Below are 13,573 nucleotides of genomic sequence, written 5' to 3'. Positions count from 1 at the left end.
TATAGTGCACAGGGAGAAGGAGGAGAATTAGACACTTTTATTAAAAAAAAAAACTAATTTGTTATACTTAACTAACTTCTACATAGAAGTTTTAGTATTTGGCAAAGCAAAAAGTCGTATCTCAAAATCACCAAATTTACTATAGCTGAACCTTTTCTGTTGTATTTTGATATTAATCCAGGAGTTATATATATTATTTAAATTCTAATATAATCATGTAATTTAGTCAGCCTCACTACATATTAATACAATCACTTTCAATCCAGACTCAACAGTCGTTCCCTCCTCAAGCCTAATCATCCTGATATGGTTTAGATGTTTTGTCCTTTCCAAATTTCAGGTTGAAATGTGATCACCAGTGTTGGAGGTGGGGCCTAGTGGGAAGTGTTTGGGTCATGGGGGCATATCCTTTTTGAATGGCTTAGTGCCATCCCCATGGCAATGAGTGAGTTCTTGCTGTGTCAGTTCACGTGAGAGCTGGTTTAAAGAGCCTGACATCTCCATGCCCTCTCTCTCACTCTCTGTCCTGCCATGTGACATGCCTGTCCCTCTTTGTCTTCTGCCATGAGTGGAAACTTCCTGAGGCCTCACCAGAAGCTGAGCAGATGCTGGTACCAAGCTTGTACAGCCTGCAGAACCACGACGCAAATAAATCTCTTTTGAAAATAGATTACCTAGTCTCAGATATTCCTTTATGGCAATGAAAAATGGACTAACACACAGCCCTAAACCTAATTAAACCCCTAGAAACCATTACATCCTCCAAAGTAATCAATTCCCCCAAAACTGATCATACCTCTTCCCCTAAGCTCTCCCAATCACCAAGTTAACCACTAGCCATGATCCACCAATCATCCATGAAACAAATGTCACTGTGGCAGAGACCACTAATCTTTCAATATCCATTTTTCACTTCCTCATTTCACGAATAAAATCCTCTACATTTTAGCTGAGCACATGACCTCACAGATAGACATGATATGTCCTGCAATCCTTTGCATCTGGGTACGGCCACATGACTAACTTCTGGGTAATGAGATGTTTGCAAAAACAATGCATTCAACTTCCAAGTCAAGTCCTCAGGAAAAACTATCCATTCTTTCCCTGTCCCCCTTTCTTTGGGTTGGTCAGTTTGAAGGGAAGTGGTGAGCTGGATTTAATCATCTGCATGAGGACAACACTATAGGGGAGGGTGGGGCAGGAAGAAAGAAGGAGGTGCCCAAGTCTTGGGGAGCAGCGCAGCCTACATGCCTTGGACTGTCTACTTTGGCCCCAGATGTCAATGTAACCAGACTACGAAATTTAGGAAGATGAAAAATTGTTTAAAAAATTAAGTTTCCACTTTGGGAGGCCGAGGCAGGTGGATCACGAGGCCAGGAGATCGAGACCCTCCTGACTAACACGGTGAAACCCCGTCTCTACTAAAAATACAAAAAAAAATTAGCCGGGCGTGGTGGCGGGCATCTGTAGTCCCAGCTACTTCGGAGGCTGAGGCAGGAGAATGGCGTGAACCCGGGAGGCGGAGCTTTCAGTGAGCCGAGATTGCACCACTGCATTCCAGCCTGGGCGACAGAGCGAGACTCCGTCTCAAACAAAACAAAACAAAAAACAAACAAACAAACAAACAAACAAAATTAAGTTTCTTCCTATGACTAATCTCTGTGTAGAATCAAGCAAACAAACAAAACAAAAGACCCTGGTGACCTGATAACCTCCCAAGCCTCAGTTTCCAATGTAACCCACAAAATGGAAAGTTTTCCTTTAAATTGTCTGAAAATTTTAGCCAGAAAATAAAGTGACTTTCTCATTATGTATCTGAAATCCTGTTATTCTTTAAAAAAAAAAAAAATGTTTTTATGCATGACCTCCTCTGAGTTAAAAAAAAAATCCTATGAAACTATAAAGCTACTTCCTTAAACTAATTTAAACAAGGATGATGGTGGCTATTAAAAACTTAAATTTCATTCAGTTCAGAATGGTTAAAAACAGAACACATGAGCAAGGTGTATCAACGGCTCCCGTAAAAAGCAGGGGCAGGATGCTGTCGGCGCTCATGCCCCAGGGTCCCCCAGCTCAGATGCACGTAGGGCCAGGGCTATTGTCTCCCACCTACAGTTGCAACATAGTGTCTGCCTGCCCCACAGGTCAAATCCCAGGTGTGGTCAACCCACAGAAGAATTTTGGAGGGCCCAGCACTTTCCAGGGCCTGTCACTTGGGCATTAAAACCTGTGATCATCCAAGAGAAACAGAGGTTGGCCCCCCAAGTATCCCTGTTACAGTCCAGGAAGGTGAAGTCACTGGAAACTTTTGGTGAGAACTTTGTGTTCCCTTAGCGGTGAGGATTTGGGAGAGATCAGGGAGGTACTTTAGGGTTAGGGACTTTTAAAACTAAATCTGGATTGTAAATCTAGATAGAATAGGAGCCCTTAGTAAGGCTGGTGGACCATAACTACAGACATTCAGCACCTGTGGGATGAGTCAACCTCTTCTCAATCCTCAGTATTTTGAAATGGATGGTGTTGATTTGTACCACCATGTGTATTATGTGGGCCTGTGGCTGTCTGGCCTAATGTTGCAGGGTTTTTGCTGGAGTTGTATCGTTCAGGTTAACTGTCACAGTGATAAAAAATATGAGAGTGGTTTGTGCAGATGATAGTTGTGTGATCCAAGCAAAAACCACCACTTGGTAGTTCCTGTAGCACCCTTACCCAGTGAGTTTGGTGAAATGGGGTTAATTAAAGCCTCAGGCCCAGCTGTCTCTTGTAACGGGATTTTCTACCAGAAGATTCAGTTGAGCCATAATGTGCACTTTGAAGACTATTTGTGAGGGTTGCTGAAGTGGAGGAATGCCAGTGTTTTACTAGTGGTGAAATCGATTCTGTTCCAAAGTGTTTTTTATGCTATTACAATAGCAACATTATGAGGAGGAAAGCAACTCAGGCATTTAGTTAGAGTACAGCTGAAGATTTACTTCTGTACGGAGAAGACAAGGGTTTCATAGATCATCTCCTTGGACAAAGGTAAAGGCAGAGTATATGAAAACAAAACCTGGCCGGGCACAGTGGCTCATGCCTGTAATCCCAGCACTTTGGGAGGCCGAGGTGGGCGGATCACCTGAGGTCAGGAGTTCGAGACCAGCCTGACCAACATGGAGAAACCCTGTCTCTACTAAAATTAGCCGGGCGTGGTGGCATGTGCCTGTAATTGCAGCTACTCGGGAGACTAAGGCAGGAGAATCTCTTGAACCCAGGAGGTCAAGGTTTCAGCGAGCCGAGATCGTGCCATTGCACTCCGGCTTGGGCAACAAGAGCGAAACTCCATCTGAAAAAAAAAACAACCTCCAGATGGTCTGTTTGTCCTTGAGTGCACTGATCAGCTGCAAAGAGGCAGTTTGTCCCTCAAAGGGCTGACAGAGTTGTGAGGGAAGGCAGTTCTTAGTTGTACGCAGGTTTTCTGAGAACTCTGGCTACTTTAGCTACGGAGTGTTGGTCATGCATCCCTGTCTGTGTCACGACGGCCTGTATCTTTCCACTGGCACCTGCACTGTTTCTCTCACTGGAATTTGTTATGTGTTTAGGTTTTAGGAAATTAATAATGTGTGAATTCTGCAGTGATGCTTTGGGGCCTGAGTTGAAACATGAATGTGCAAATGTATGTCATAGCTGTTGATCCTTAGCTTGCAGAACAGGGGATGAAACCAGCATACTGCCTTATTTATAAGGCCGTGGGTCATCTGGCTGCATGTTGGATGCAGAACAACACACAGTGAGATCTTAGAAAGCCCATTTCCTAAGATAGAGAATTGTGAAAACAATTGTAAAAACATCTCATCTTCTCTGAGAGATGTAAAAGTGAGAATTTTATTGTCATAACTTTTGGGAACATGTCACAAAAGATGAAAGGCATTCTCGTTGTCTGGAAACAGTGAAAGAATCCAAGTCCACATATAAATACATAATTTATTATTTCAGATGCACATAAGGAAATAGTACCCATTATCCAAATTACAATTATGTTGTCCACTTCATCAGAACCGGAGTGAGACTCAAGGGTAAAGAATGAGCTGATCATGCTCTTTCTCTCCGATCAAGACCATTCTTTCCCTTTCTCCTCTCACACTTGCACACCCAGGAAAGGCACGCAGCAAGAAGCTCAAAATCTACAAGCCAGGAAGAGAGCCCTCACCAGAAATGGAAACAGCTGGCACCTTGATCTTGGACTTCCTAGGCCTCCAGAACGGTGAGAAGTAAGTGTCTGTTGTCTAAGCCTATAGTCAGCCCAAGCTGACTAAGAAACATGGTCGCCCAGAATGAAGGCTTTATTTTTCAGCATTTTCTGCAGTGAACTGCATCTTCTGTGGCCACATGAATAAGTTCAGGCCAATGAGTTACAAGCAGAATTAAAGCATGGTAGCTTCTAGCAACCTTTCTTAAAGGACAGCTGGTATATGGCCTTTGCATCCCTTCCTCATTGTCACTCTTTCTATCCTACTGCTTGAAATGTGGTGTGAGAGCTGGAGCTCTTGCTGCCTTCTTAGACTGTGAGGTAAGGACCACATCATAGGGATGATTAAGAAGTAAGCTAGAAGGAGTTTGAGACCCTGAGGACTTGAAGGAATAGAGCTGCTACCACAGTCCCAGATTGCCTTTGCTTCAGTCTTTACACAGGACAGAGAAATAAACTGCTATCTGGTTTAAACAGTGCTTCTGTGAGACTCTATTATTTTCAGTTAAGCCTAATCCTTGCTGATGCACACCTTTTCCCTTATGTTAACTTGACTTCATGGGGCATAGTCCGTGGGTCTCTAGGTCACTTCCTCTTAGTGGTGAGAGGCTAAATCTTGGTCCCTCTGATCACAAATGCAACATGTTGAGAATGCTGTCTTCCTGCCTGCAGCAAGGAATAGGGACATGTCTAGTCATTCCAGGGACTTAAGTTTTCCAGCTGCTTCAATTGATTCCGGAAATAGTAGCCATGAGCTCCATGGGGGCAATGTGACTTCACTTTTACTCTGTAGGGAGCATCACATATACAAACAAAAATAAGACACCTTTCCTTTGCTTAAAGATGTCAATTCTTTCCTGAAAAACCCTGCTGCTCAGGGGAAAATAAATCATTAGATGGAAAAATATTTCCATTTATTTCAACGGGAAACATATGATGCATTTCATTCTGACCAATGATATCCTCAATATTCACATATAGAAAAATCTATTGACTGAACAATGAAAGCAAGTCTATGTAAGAAACAATAATTAGAAAGTACATAGGTCGAAGTACATAGGTAAAAGGCATTTATATGTGAAAGATACTATAATGGAGCACATTTTACTCTCAAGGGAGGAAGAAAGATGTGAGTGGGCTGGTAGAGAAGGGATTGGAGAGGTCATTCTTTGGCAGGTGCAGTGTTCTTTCTGTACTATTTTCTTCAACAATTTTTCAACATTTTGAGGCTTCATAATCATCTTGCACTCAAAGGGCACCACAAATAATATCATAGTACAAAAAATACTTGTAGGACAAAACAAAAACTAGGTATGTTTGTGCTTCAAATAATGTAAAAAATAGTGCACGTGCACAGCCCAGTGACATATCACAGAAGATGCTGCCTATCTCTTCATCCCCCTTGCATGGCAATATGTTTGGGATTCTTTTTTAAAAAATTGGATTGCACATCACTCCTTTATTTTTTATTTTTATTTTTGGAAGACGGAGTTTCGCTCTTGTTGCCTAAGCTGGAGGGCAATGGTGCAATCTTGGCTCACTGCAACCTCCGCCTCCTGGGTTCAAGCGTTTCTCCTGCCTCAGCCTCCCCAGTAGCTGGAATTACAGGCATGCGCAGAAAAAGGATTTAGTATAGTTATGCTTAAATGAACACTAGGCTGTTGTGGCAGGGCCAAGCAACTAGAACATGATTTAGAAATCAGTCAGTGAAAGACACACTTGGATAGGACGAAGAGGCATTTCACTGCCATGAAACAAGGCAGGTGAAGGATTCTAAAACACACAGCAGGAGGCACTCCTACCCCTCAGAGCTTATTCCATCTTGGTGTGAGGGATGGCTTATTTTCTGTGGACCACATGTGGGACTATTTCAACCACCACAAGAAACACCACAAGGGTTATTGTTTTGTATTATTTACATATACTATACTTTTTTTTTTTGGTAAAAGTAAATGTAACACATAAACTAAATTCAGGACTGATCCCAACCTTCTAGAGCCAGCTCCTCTGGGGTCAGGGAGGAAACGTTGTTTGTCACATCACCGTGCAAGTTACATTCATCTTCCACTGGAATGACTAGAGCCCCCAGGCAGTGGTCTGACTGCAGAAGAGCAGAGAACTGGCTCCTGGGGGCAGATAGGCGCTCTTGTGTCTCCTTACTGGTCATGGTTTAGCATGGTTCCTCCCCACAAGTCCTTAGTAAACAAAGCACTGGCAAAAACCCAAGTCACTACCTTTCAACTCTCTTGGACAAGGGGAGCTTTTCCTCAGCTTGGACTGAGAACCTGTGCCCTAGAAGTGCTATTCTGACTAGATCGTATGAAAGGAGTGGGTGCAGGAGACAAATGGCTAAAATGAAAATGTGAGCCACTGGTCCCCATCTGCAGCTACAACTTAAGATGCCTACAGATGTGGTCAGTGTGACATGTGCAGGGGGCAGAGGAAGGGATGGCCAGGGAGGGTGTTCCCAGGGACAGTAGCATGCCTGCTGGCCTTCACTTCTTAGCCTTGCCCTGGGCAGCCACAGCTTCCATGGCTTTATGCATAGTAGCTTCATCCCCCAGGAATTGCATGGGCTTGATGGGCTTCAAGTTCTTTTCCAATTCATAGACAATGCGAATACCAGTCGGCAGGTTCACCTCCATGATAGCCTCTTCAGAGAGACCCTCCAGATGCTTGACAATGCCCCAAAGGCTGTTGCCATGGGCTGCAGTCAGTACCCATTTCCCCTCTTTGATCTGAGGAACTATTTCCTTCAGACTCTCACCGGAGGATAGCTGATCTTCAGTGAGGTCTGCATACCTGCAATTCTTACTGTTGTTGCTGTAGAAAAGATGGTTGGGCTCCATCGGAGGTGGTGGGACATCATAGGAGCGCCTCCAGATCTTCACCTGGGCCTCGCCATGCTTCGCAGCAGTTTCTGCTTTATTGAGGCCAGTCAGACCCTCATAATGCCACTCCTTGAGGCACCAAGTCCTCAATACTGGTAGCCACATCTGATCAATGGCATCTAGCACCGTCCAGAGGGTTTGATCGCTCTCTTCCCTAGAGGGAAAGCAGATGTCAAACTCATAGCTAGCATCTCGCAGAGCCTGCCCACCGCGCTTTGCCTCCTCATGGCCTACCAGGATTAGGTTGGCATCATACCAGCTGCTGAAGTGATTCTCCAGGTTCCACGTGCTGTCACCACACCTGATCAATACTAACTTGTAGGTGGCCATGGCGGTGGGCTGGGGATGCAGCCTATGTTTTGGATTCTTGCAAATAATTCCTATTTGTTTCATATGATATTCTCTGACTGGGACTTGCTATGTCAAGTAATAAGTTGGTGAGTGTGTCTTTGCCTGAAATCAGAAAGTCAGAATATTCTTGTAGCATATGTCATTGGGTAAAAACATTGTTACACTTGGGGGAGAAAAAGGAGTCCTTGTCTGGGATGTAGTAGAAGCTTTCAAAGCCCTAATGGCAAGAAGTTGTCACTGAGCTGTTATTATGTGAATAAGTATGTAGTTGAGATGACAGGGGTCAGAAAGAGTCAACACCTCAAATTCTCTTCTTAGGGTCTTACTCTGAGACAGTGAGTTAAGTCTTTATGAAGTAGGTGTGGCAAAAGTCAGGGAAGCTGCAGACAAACCTCTGCCACACATAGGCTTTTTGCCAAGGGCCCCAGGGCCTCAAATCTCTCTTGTTTTCTTTCAGTCAGACTTGAGGGACATGGGGTGTGGGTAGAGTTTTAGTACTTCCACGAAGTTGCTGTAGGTATTACCGAAATGCTATTGACTTAGTGACTTTTAAAGAACAGGACTGAGATATACCTCTGCCAGCCAGAGTCCACCTGAGAGTTTGTTTTGTGAAAGGAGGACCTGAGCTGTGTTGGGCAGTGAAAGCCCCTCTGGGAGAAGAATGGGATAACTGACCTTCACCTGCTTGCTCTGTCTCTGTTTGTTCTAAAATACCAGCCGCGCAAGCTCTATTCTTACTTGTTTCTGGGCCCTACCAGGTCCTAGCAAAGTGCTGTCAGAGACAAAAGGGCATGGGCTTTGGAGTTAGAGTTGGATTCAAATCCCCACATTTCCTTCTCTGAACACTTTTAAGCCTTTCTTATCTGCACGACTACTTCCCAAAGAAAGTCCTCGTCTGCCCTCGCATTCCCCTTGAACTGCATCACATAGTGTCTTCTCTTCTTAGCTAACTTCACTATATGCAAGTGTTCAACCTGCTGTCTTATCAGAGAGCCTTTTTTTTTTTTTGTACTGGACTTAGAGCTCCTTGAGTGCTCTCGGCATGTTCTGGTTCCTCCAACAGTTCAATTACACTAGGAGACATGTTGCTCTTGTGTCTGGCTGCTGGGTTCCCAGCTGCTAGAGGTCTTTAGGGAGCGGCTATCCTGAGAGAGAGGCAGACACCATAGTCTGTCCATGGAGATAGGGGTGTGAGCCACTGGCCAGTTATCAATTCTTTAATAGGCCCCAAGTTGCAAGGGCTGTTAACACCTAGGACATTCCCTGCTGGGGGACAGAGACAACTCAGCTCCTCCTTGAGGACAGGGAGAATCCTCCCAGACCTCCAGCTCTTTCAGCAACACTGACATGGAAGTCACAGACCTGCCCCTCTGTGGCCCATGGCCTGTTCAAATTGACTCCTAGATACCACAGTATTCCTCCTTTTTCTTGCCCCAAGACTTTTTGAGGCTTGTTTCCAGGATCTCCTCTGGCACAGAGGTAGAAATTCCTGTTCCACTCCTGTCTTATATGCCCCCACCCGAGCCACTGGCACTGCCCTCACCTTTCAGCCTTAGCAGCTCCCTAGCTTAGGAGAACAGAGCAGCTGGGCTGCAGCTGGGTTGGGATGCATCGTGGATGTCACAGAACAAACTGCCATTTTCCCAGACTCCTCCTTACCCCTCTCGTCTAGAATCTGTAATATATTTTTTAATATTTTAATCTTTGGTCTCTCTGGAATTCATTTTGGTGTTTGAGGAAGGGCATTCTGGAACTGAGATCCTGAACAATGAGCCCGGTTCTGAGAGTATGGAGAAAGCAGAATAGAGGACCAACCAACGAACACTGCGGGGCTAAGCAGACAGGAACAGGAAGCAAACCGGAAGGAGCAAGAAGCTCGTCCCTCTTTTCCCAAGAGAGAGAGAAAAAAGGAATCTTTTCCCTCGTCTGGTCCTCCCCGCTCCCTCTTGCGCCCCCTGTGGGTCGGTCTACAGGGAGTCAAAGTAGAAATGGATTTTGAGTCTCAGTCAAGTCACGAATTGAGTGTAGAGGCATACTTCAGAAGTGGGTGGGGACAATAGCTTAATGATTAGCGCATTAACTTTATCACAAATTAAATGGCCATATGTCCTTGGGTCTAGTTCTAGACTTTATTCTGTACCAATGATTGATCTATTTATTCTTTACCAGTACCAAACTTTTTATCACTGTACCTTTTGTACATGTTGATATCTAGTGGGACTAGTTTTCCCCTCCTGATAATTTTCCAAAACAAGTTTTCTATATTAATTAATTTATATATAATTGTTTATGTGAATTAGAATTAGCTTGTTAGTGATTGAGGTTGCATTGAATTTATCTATTAATTTAGAGGACTTGAAAAGTTTACATTTTTGAGATTTCTTTTCTTGCTTTCTTTTTTTTTTTTTTTTTTTTTTTTTGTCTTTCTGGAGACAGAGTCTTGCTCTGTCACCCAGATGGCGATCTCAGCTCACTGGAACTTCTGCCTTCCAGGTTCAAGCAATTCTCCTGCCTCAGCCTCCCAAGTAGCTGGGATTACAAGCACGTGCCACCACATCCGGCTAATTTTTGTAATTTTAGTAGAGACAGGGTTTCATCATCTTGTCCAGGCTGGTCTCAAACTCCTGGCCTCAAGTGAACTGCCTGCCTCCGCCTCCCAAAGTGCTGGGATTACAGGCATGAGCCACTGCACCCGGCCCTAAAAAAAAATTTTTTTTTTAAAGAGATGGCATCTTGCTATATTGCCCAGGCTGGTCTCCAACTCCTGGCTTCAAATGATCCTCCCACCTTGACCTCCTTATAAAGCATTGGGATTACAGGTGTGAGCCACCATACTTGGCCTGATAAGAGCATTTTAAAGTCTGAAATGGTTTTTCAAAAACAGTGTCCACTTACTAGCAAGGACAAGGGCTCCTGTGTCACTGATCCATGATGGATATTATATTATCCTTTTCTGCAGTAGGTTAATAGGATTTGATTTTTAATAGTACCATTTTGCACCACTTGGGTTATTAGTGATGTTGAGCTTTTTCATGTTTATTTGAATTGCTGATATTTAATTAGTCCTTCCACGATTTTTTTGGAGTTCTTCTTCACTTTCTTTTTGACATTCATTTTCTTTGAAAGAATTCCAAACTTAAAGAAAAGTTGCAATAATCATATAAAAAACCCATATGCAGTCTATCAACTTGTTAACATTTTACTACATTTGCTTTGCTTTATTATTCTCTGTGTGTATGTATACATAGTTTTTCTGAACGATTTCAAGGTAGGTTGTGTATCTCATGTGTATTCCATAAAAACAAGTATATTCTCTCACTGTACTCCACTACAATGATCAAACTCGGGAAATTCAGTGTCATTACAATACGATTATCTTATCTACAGTTCACATTGGTTGCCACAGTTATAGTCAATATAGTTATAGCAACACTTTCCAGTACAGTATCCAGCCCAGGATGATATGTTGCATGTTTTCATCACATCTCTTTGATTCCTTTAATCTGGAACAGTTCCTCAGCCATACTTTGTCTTTCATAATATTGACATTTTTGAGGAATACAGGCCAGGTGTTTTATAAAATTGGGGTTTGTGCAATGTCTCATCATGATTAGATTTAGAATATGCATCTTGGCTAAAATAACCACATAAGTGTCCCCATTCCTTTTTAATAAAAACAGGTTGGAATGTACTGCTGACAGCTTGACAATGAGGGAGGAGACCAGAAACGGAGAACAGATAGTACTCTAGTGTGGGCGTGGAGGTGAGTCCCTCCCTCGCAGCCCTGGGAAGTGATCTTTACTAGGTCGTAGGGTGAATGTGTAGAGCAGGGAGGTTGAGAACCATCAAGAACAAGCCACTCAGTCTTATAGGCCTGGAATGTCACCTGTCCATGGCCACTAGTGCTCAGGGGTGGCACTGCCACAGATATTTTAAAAATGTGAGTGGAGGAGGGGAGAGAAGGTGGTTGATGCTGAATTCCATTTCAGCCTGTGGCAATCAGGAGGCAAATACCTTCCTGTCTCAAGCTTCCCAGTCTCCCTAGACCAGCTGAATTACGGAAGGGCCAGGTGGGTGTCTCAGAGCACAGCAGCGGAAGGATGAGAACCTTGGTCTTAGCAGCTAAGGAGAGGAAACTCCAGGCTGAGACATTTGGAGGCTCCCTCTCTCCTGACCTCTTTCTATCTCCTCCTCACACCCTTTCTGCTCCTAACAGCTCCTCTGCAGGTCACATGCCCAGAAGCCACACATCCCTTACTTTGGGAACTCTATCCTTTCCGCCTCTCAGTGGAAAACTCCAGAGCTCAGGCTTTGCCCAAAAGTTAATGGAGACTCCCCTCTGCCCAAGTCTGTCAACTCTGAAGTGTGAGGAATAGATCCCAATTCCACCAGCAAGAATCGTAACCGTTCAAGTTATCTGTGAGCAAGCACATCTCTCCAAAGCAATTATTATTATTATTTAGGACAAAACACTATCTTGTCCCAGAGAAGGGGAGCTAACTCTTGGACTCTGTTTTTCAGCGGGATGGCACTGAGGAGCCTCTCCTCCATCCTGTTCTAGGCTGGTATAACTAGAGCCACCATCTGAACTGAGACGGGTTCGTCTTAGCCATCCTGACCCCCGGTGGTGCCAATTCCAGGTAGCCTCTTTTGGACCCCGAGTGTGTCCCTTGGGAGATGCCACTTTTATCCTGCACAATTACCTTACAGTAATCATAAATGCTGACTGTGACTCACTCACAATGTAACATTATAACAAATAAGCTCTGTTTAAGAAAGCAGGGAAATTGATCATTTTCAAATGTGCACCATCCAAACTGTAATAATAAAAACTTTTCCACCCGAGTACGTTGGCTCACACCTGTAATCCCAGCACTTTGGGAGGCCAAGGCGGGCGGATCACTTGAGCTCAGAAGTTGAAAACCAGCCTAGCCAACATGGTGAAACCCTGTTTCTACTAAAAATACAAAAATTAGCCAGGTGTGGTGGCATGCACCTGTAATCCCGGCTACTAGGGAAGCTGAGGCAGGAGAATCGCCTGAACCCAGGTGGCAGAGGTTGCAGTGAGCCAAGATCGCGCCACTATACTCCAGCCTGGGCAAAAAGACTGAAACTACATCTCAAAAAAATAAAAAAATAAAAAATAAAGGTGAGGAGGCACAGGTTACAGGTAAGTCATAAATCAATATATTGGTTTAACCTAAAAAGGCAGGACATCTCAAAGCTTGTGTATGTGTGTTAGGGGGTGATTAGGAGGGGCCCACAGGTCATAGGAGGATTAGAAGATTTTCTTTTTTGTTTGTGTTTTTTTTGAAACAGAGTCTCCCTCTGTCACCCAGGCTGGAGTGCAGTGGTGCAATCTCTGCTCACTGCAACCTCCATCTCCCGAGTTCAAGCGATTCTCCTGTCTCAGCCTCCTGAGTGACTGGGATTATAGGCATGTGCCAACACGCCCAGCTAATTTTTGTATTTTTAGTAGAGACGGGGCTTTGTCATGTTAGCCAGGCTGGTCTCTATCTCCTGACCTCAGAGGTGATTCTGCCTGCAGCCTTGGCCTCCCAAAGTGCTGGGATTACAGGCATGAGCCACCGCGTTCTGCCGATTTGCAGATTTTCTGACTTGGTTAAGGAAGTGAGGCTTTGTCTAAAAATTTGTTATCAACAGAAAAGAATGTTAGCCCTGGCTCATGGGTCTGACCTCTTCCAGGCCTCTCAGGAAGAAATCTAGAACAAAGGACAGCCAGTAGAGTTCAGTCCTCAGTTCCACCTTATCAGAGGTCTGTGTGCCACAGGATTCCTTTGGTAAGAATCTGGGTTTCAAAAAAACAACTCAGGGACATATGTTAAGATGTTATCTCTACGTTCTCCTGACTCTAACTTCCTTGGCTATTGTTTTAAGCTACTATTACCTTCTAGCTTATCGAGTTGCTCATTCACTTCTTAAGGCTAGCTAGGTCCCTGGAATTTCCTTCAAAGGAACTCAAGATTTTATTTTATTTCTATGCTTTGGTGCCCTCAAGTCCCTAGGAGGAGTCCCTGCTCCATCTCAGTTATACCAAGAGCAATCAGTGTTATCAACCAACCTTGAGCTCCTGTTTCGTTTCTTT

The 13,573-nt window shown here is 44.1% G+C and overlaps 6 protein-coding genes across 8 annotated transcripts in view; 2 read left to right on the top strand and 4 right to left on the bottom strand.

Annotated features, from left to right (window-relative positions):
* The window catches only part of HINT2 (histidine triad nucleotide binding protein 2), a 546,951-nt gene that overhangs the window by 130,037 nt on the left and 403,341 nt on the right, over positions 1-13,573 (bottom strand). The gene's annotated exons all lie outside the window — the stretch shown is intronic.
* Positions 1-13,573, top strand: part of CLTA (clathrin light chain A) — a 429,778-nt gene that overhangs the window by 103,076 nt on the left and 313,129 nt on the right. The window lies entirely within an intron of this gene.
* Positions 1-13,573, bottom strand: part of SPAG8 (sperm associated antigen 8) — a 454,367-nt gene that overhangs the window by 133,208 nt on the left and 307,586 nt on the right. The window lies entirely within an intron of this gene.
* The window catches only part of TLN1 (talin 1), a 501,447-nt gene that overhangs the window by 243,546 nt on the left and 244,328 nt on the right, over positions 1-13,573 (bottom strand). The window lies entirely within an intron of this gene.
* RECK (reversion inducing cysteine rich protein with kazal motifs) overlaps positions 1-13,573 on the top strand; it is a 394,564-nt gene that overhangs the window by 151,444 nt on the left and 229,547 nt on the right. The gene's annotated exons all lie outside the window — the stretch shown is intronic.
* LOC126938093 (phosphoglycerate mutase 1-like) lies at positions 6,721-7,446 on the bottom strand. The gene has a single exon (XM_050762260.1). It carries the CDS (start codon positions 7,444-7,446, stop codon positions 6,721-6,723), a length of 726 nt encoding a protein of 241 aa, XP_050618217.1.

This window comes from Macaca thibetana, chromosome 15 (assembly GCF_024542745.1).
Source record: "Macaca thibetana thibetana isolate TM-01 chromosome 15, ASM2454274v1, whole genome shotgun sequence".
NCBI classification, from domain to species: Eukaryota; Metazoa; Chordata; class Mammalia; order Primates; family Cercopithecidae; genus Macaca; species Macaca thibetana.
This window is presented reverse-complemented; position numbering and strand designations above follow the sequence as displayed.

Bases quoted from the DNA above. Each gene is read 5' to 3' on its own strand.
- LOC126938093 (XM_050762260.1), bottom strand. From the start codon at position 7,446: ATGGCCACCTACAAGTTAGTATTGATCAGGTGTGGTGACAGCACGTGG.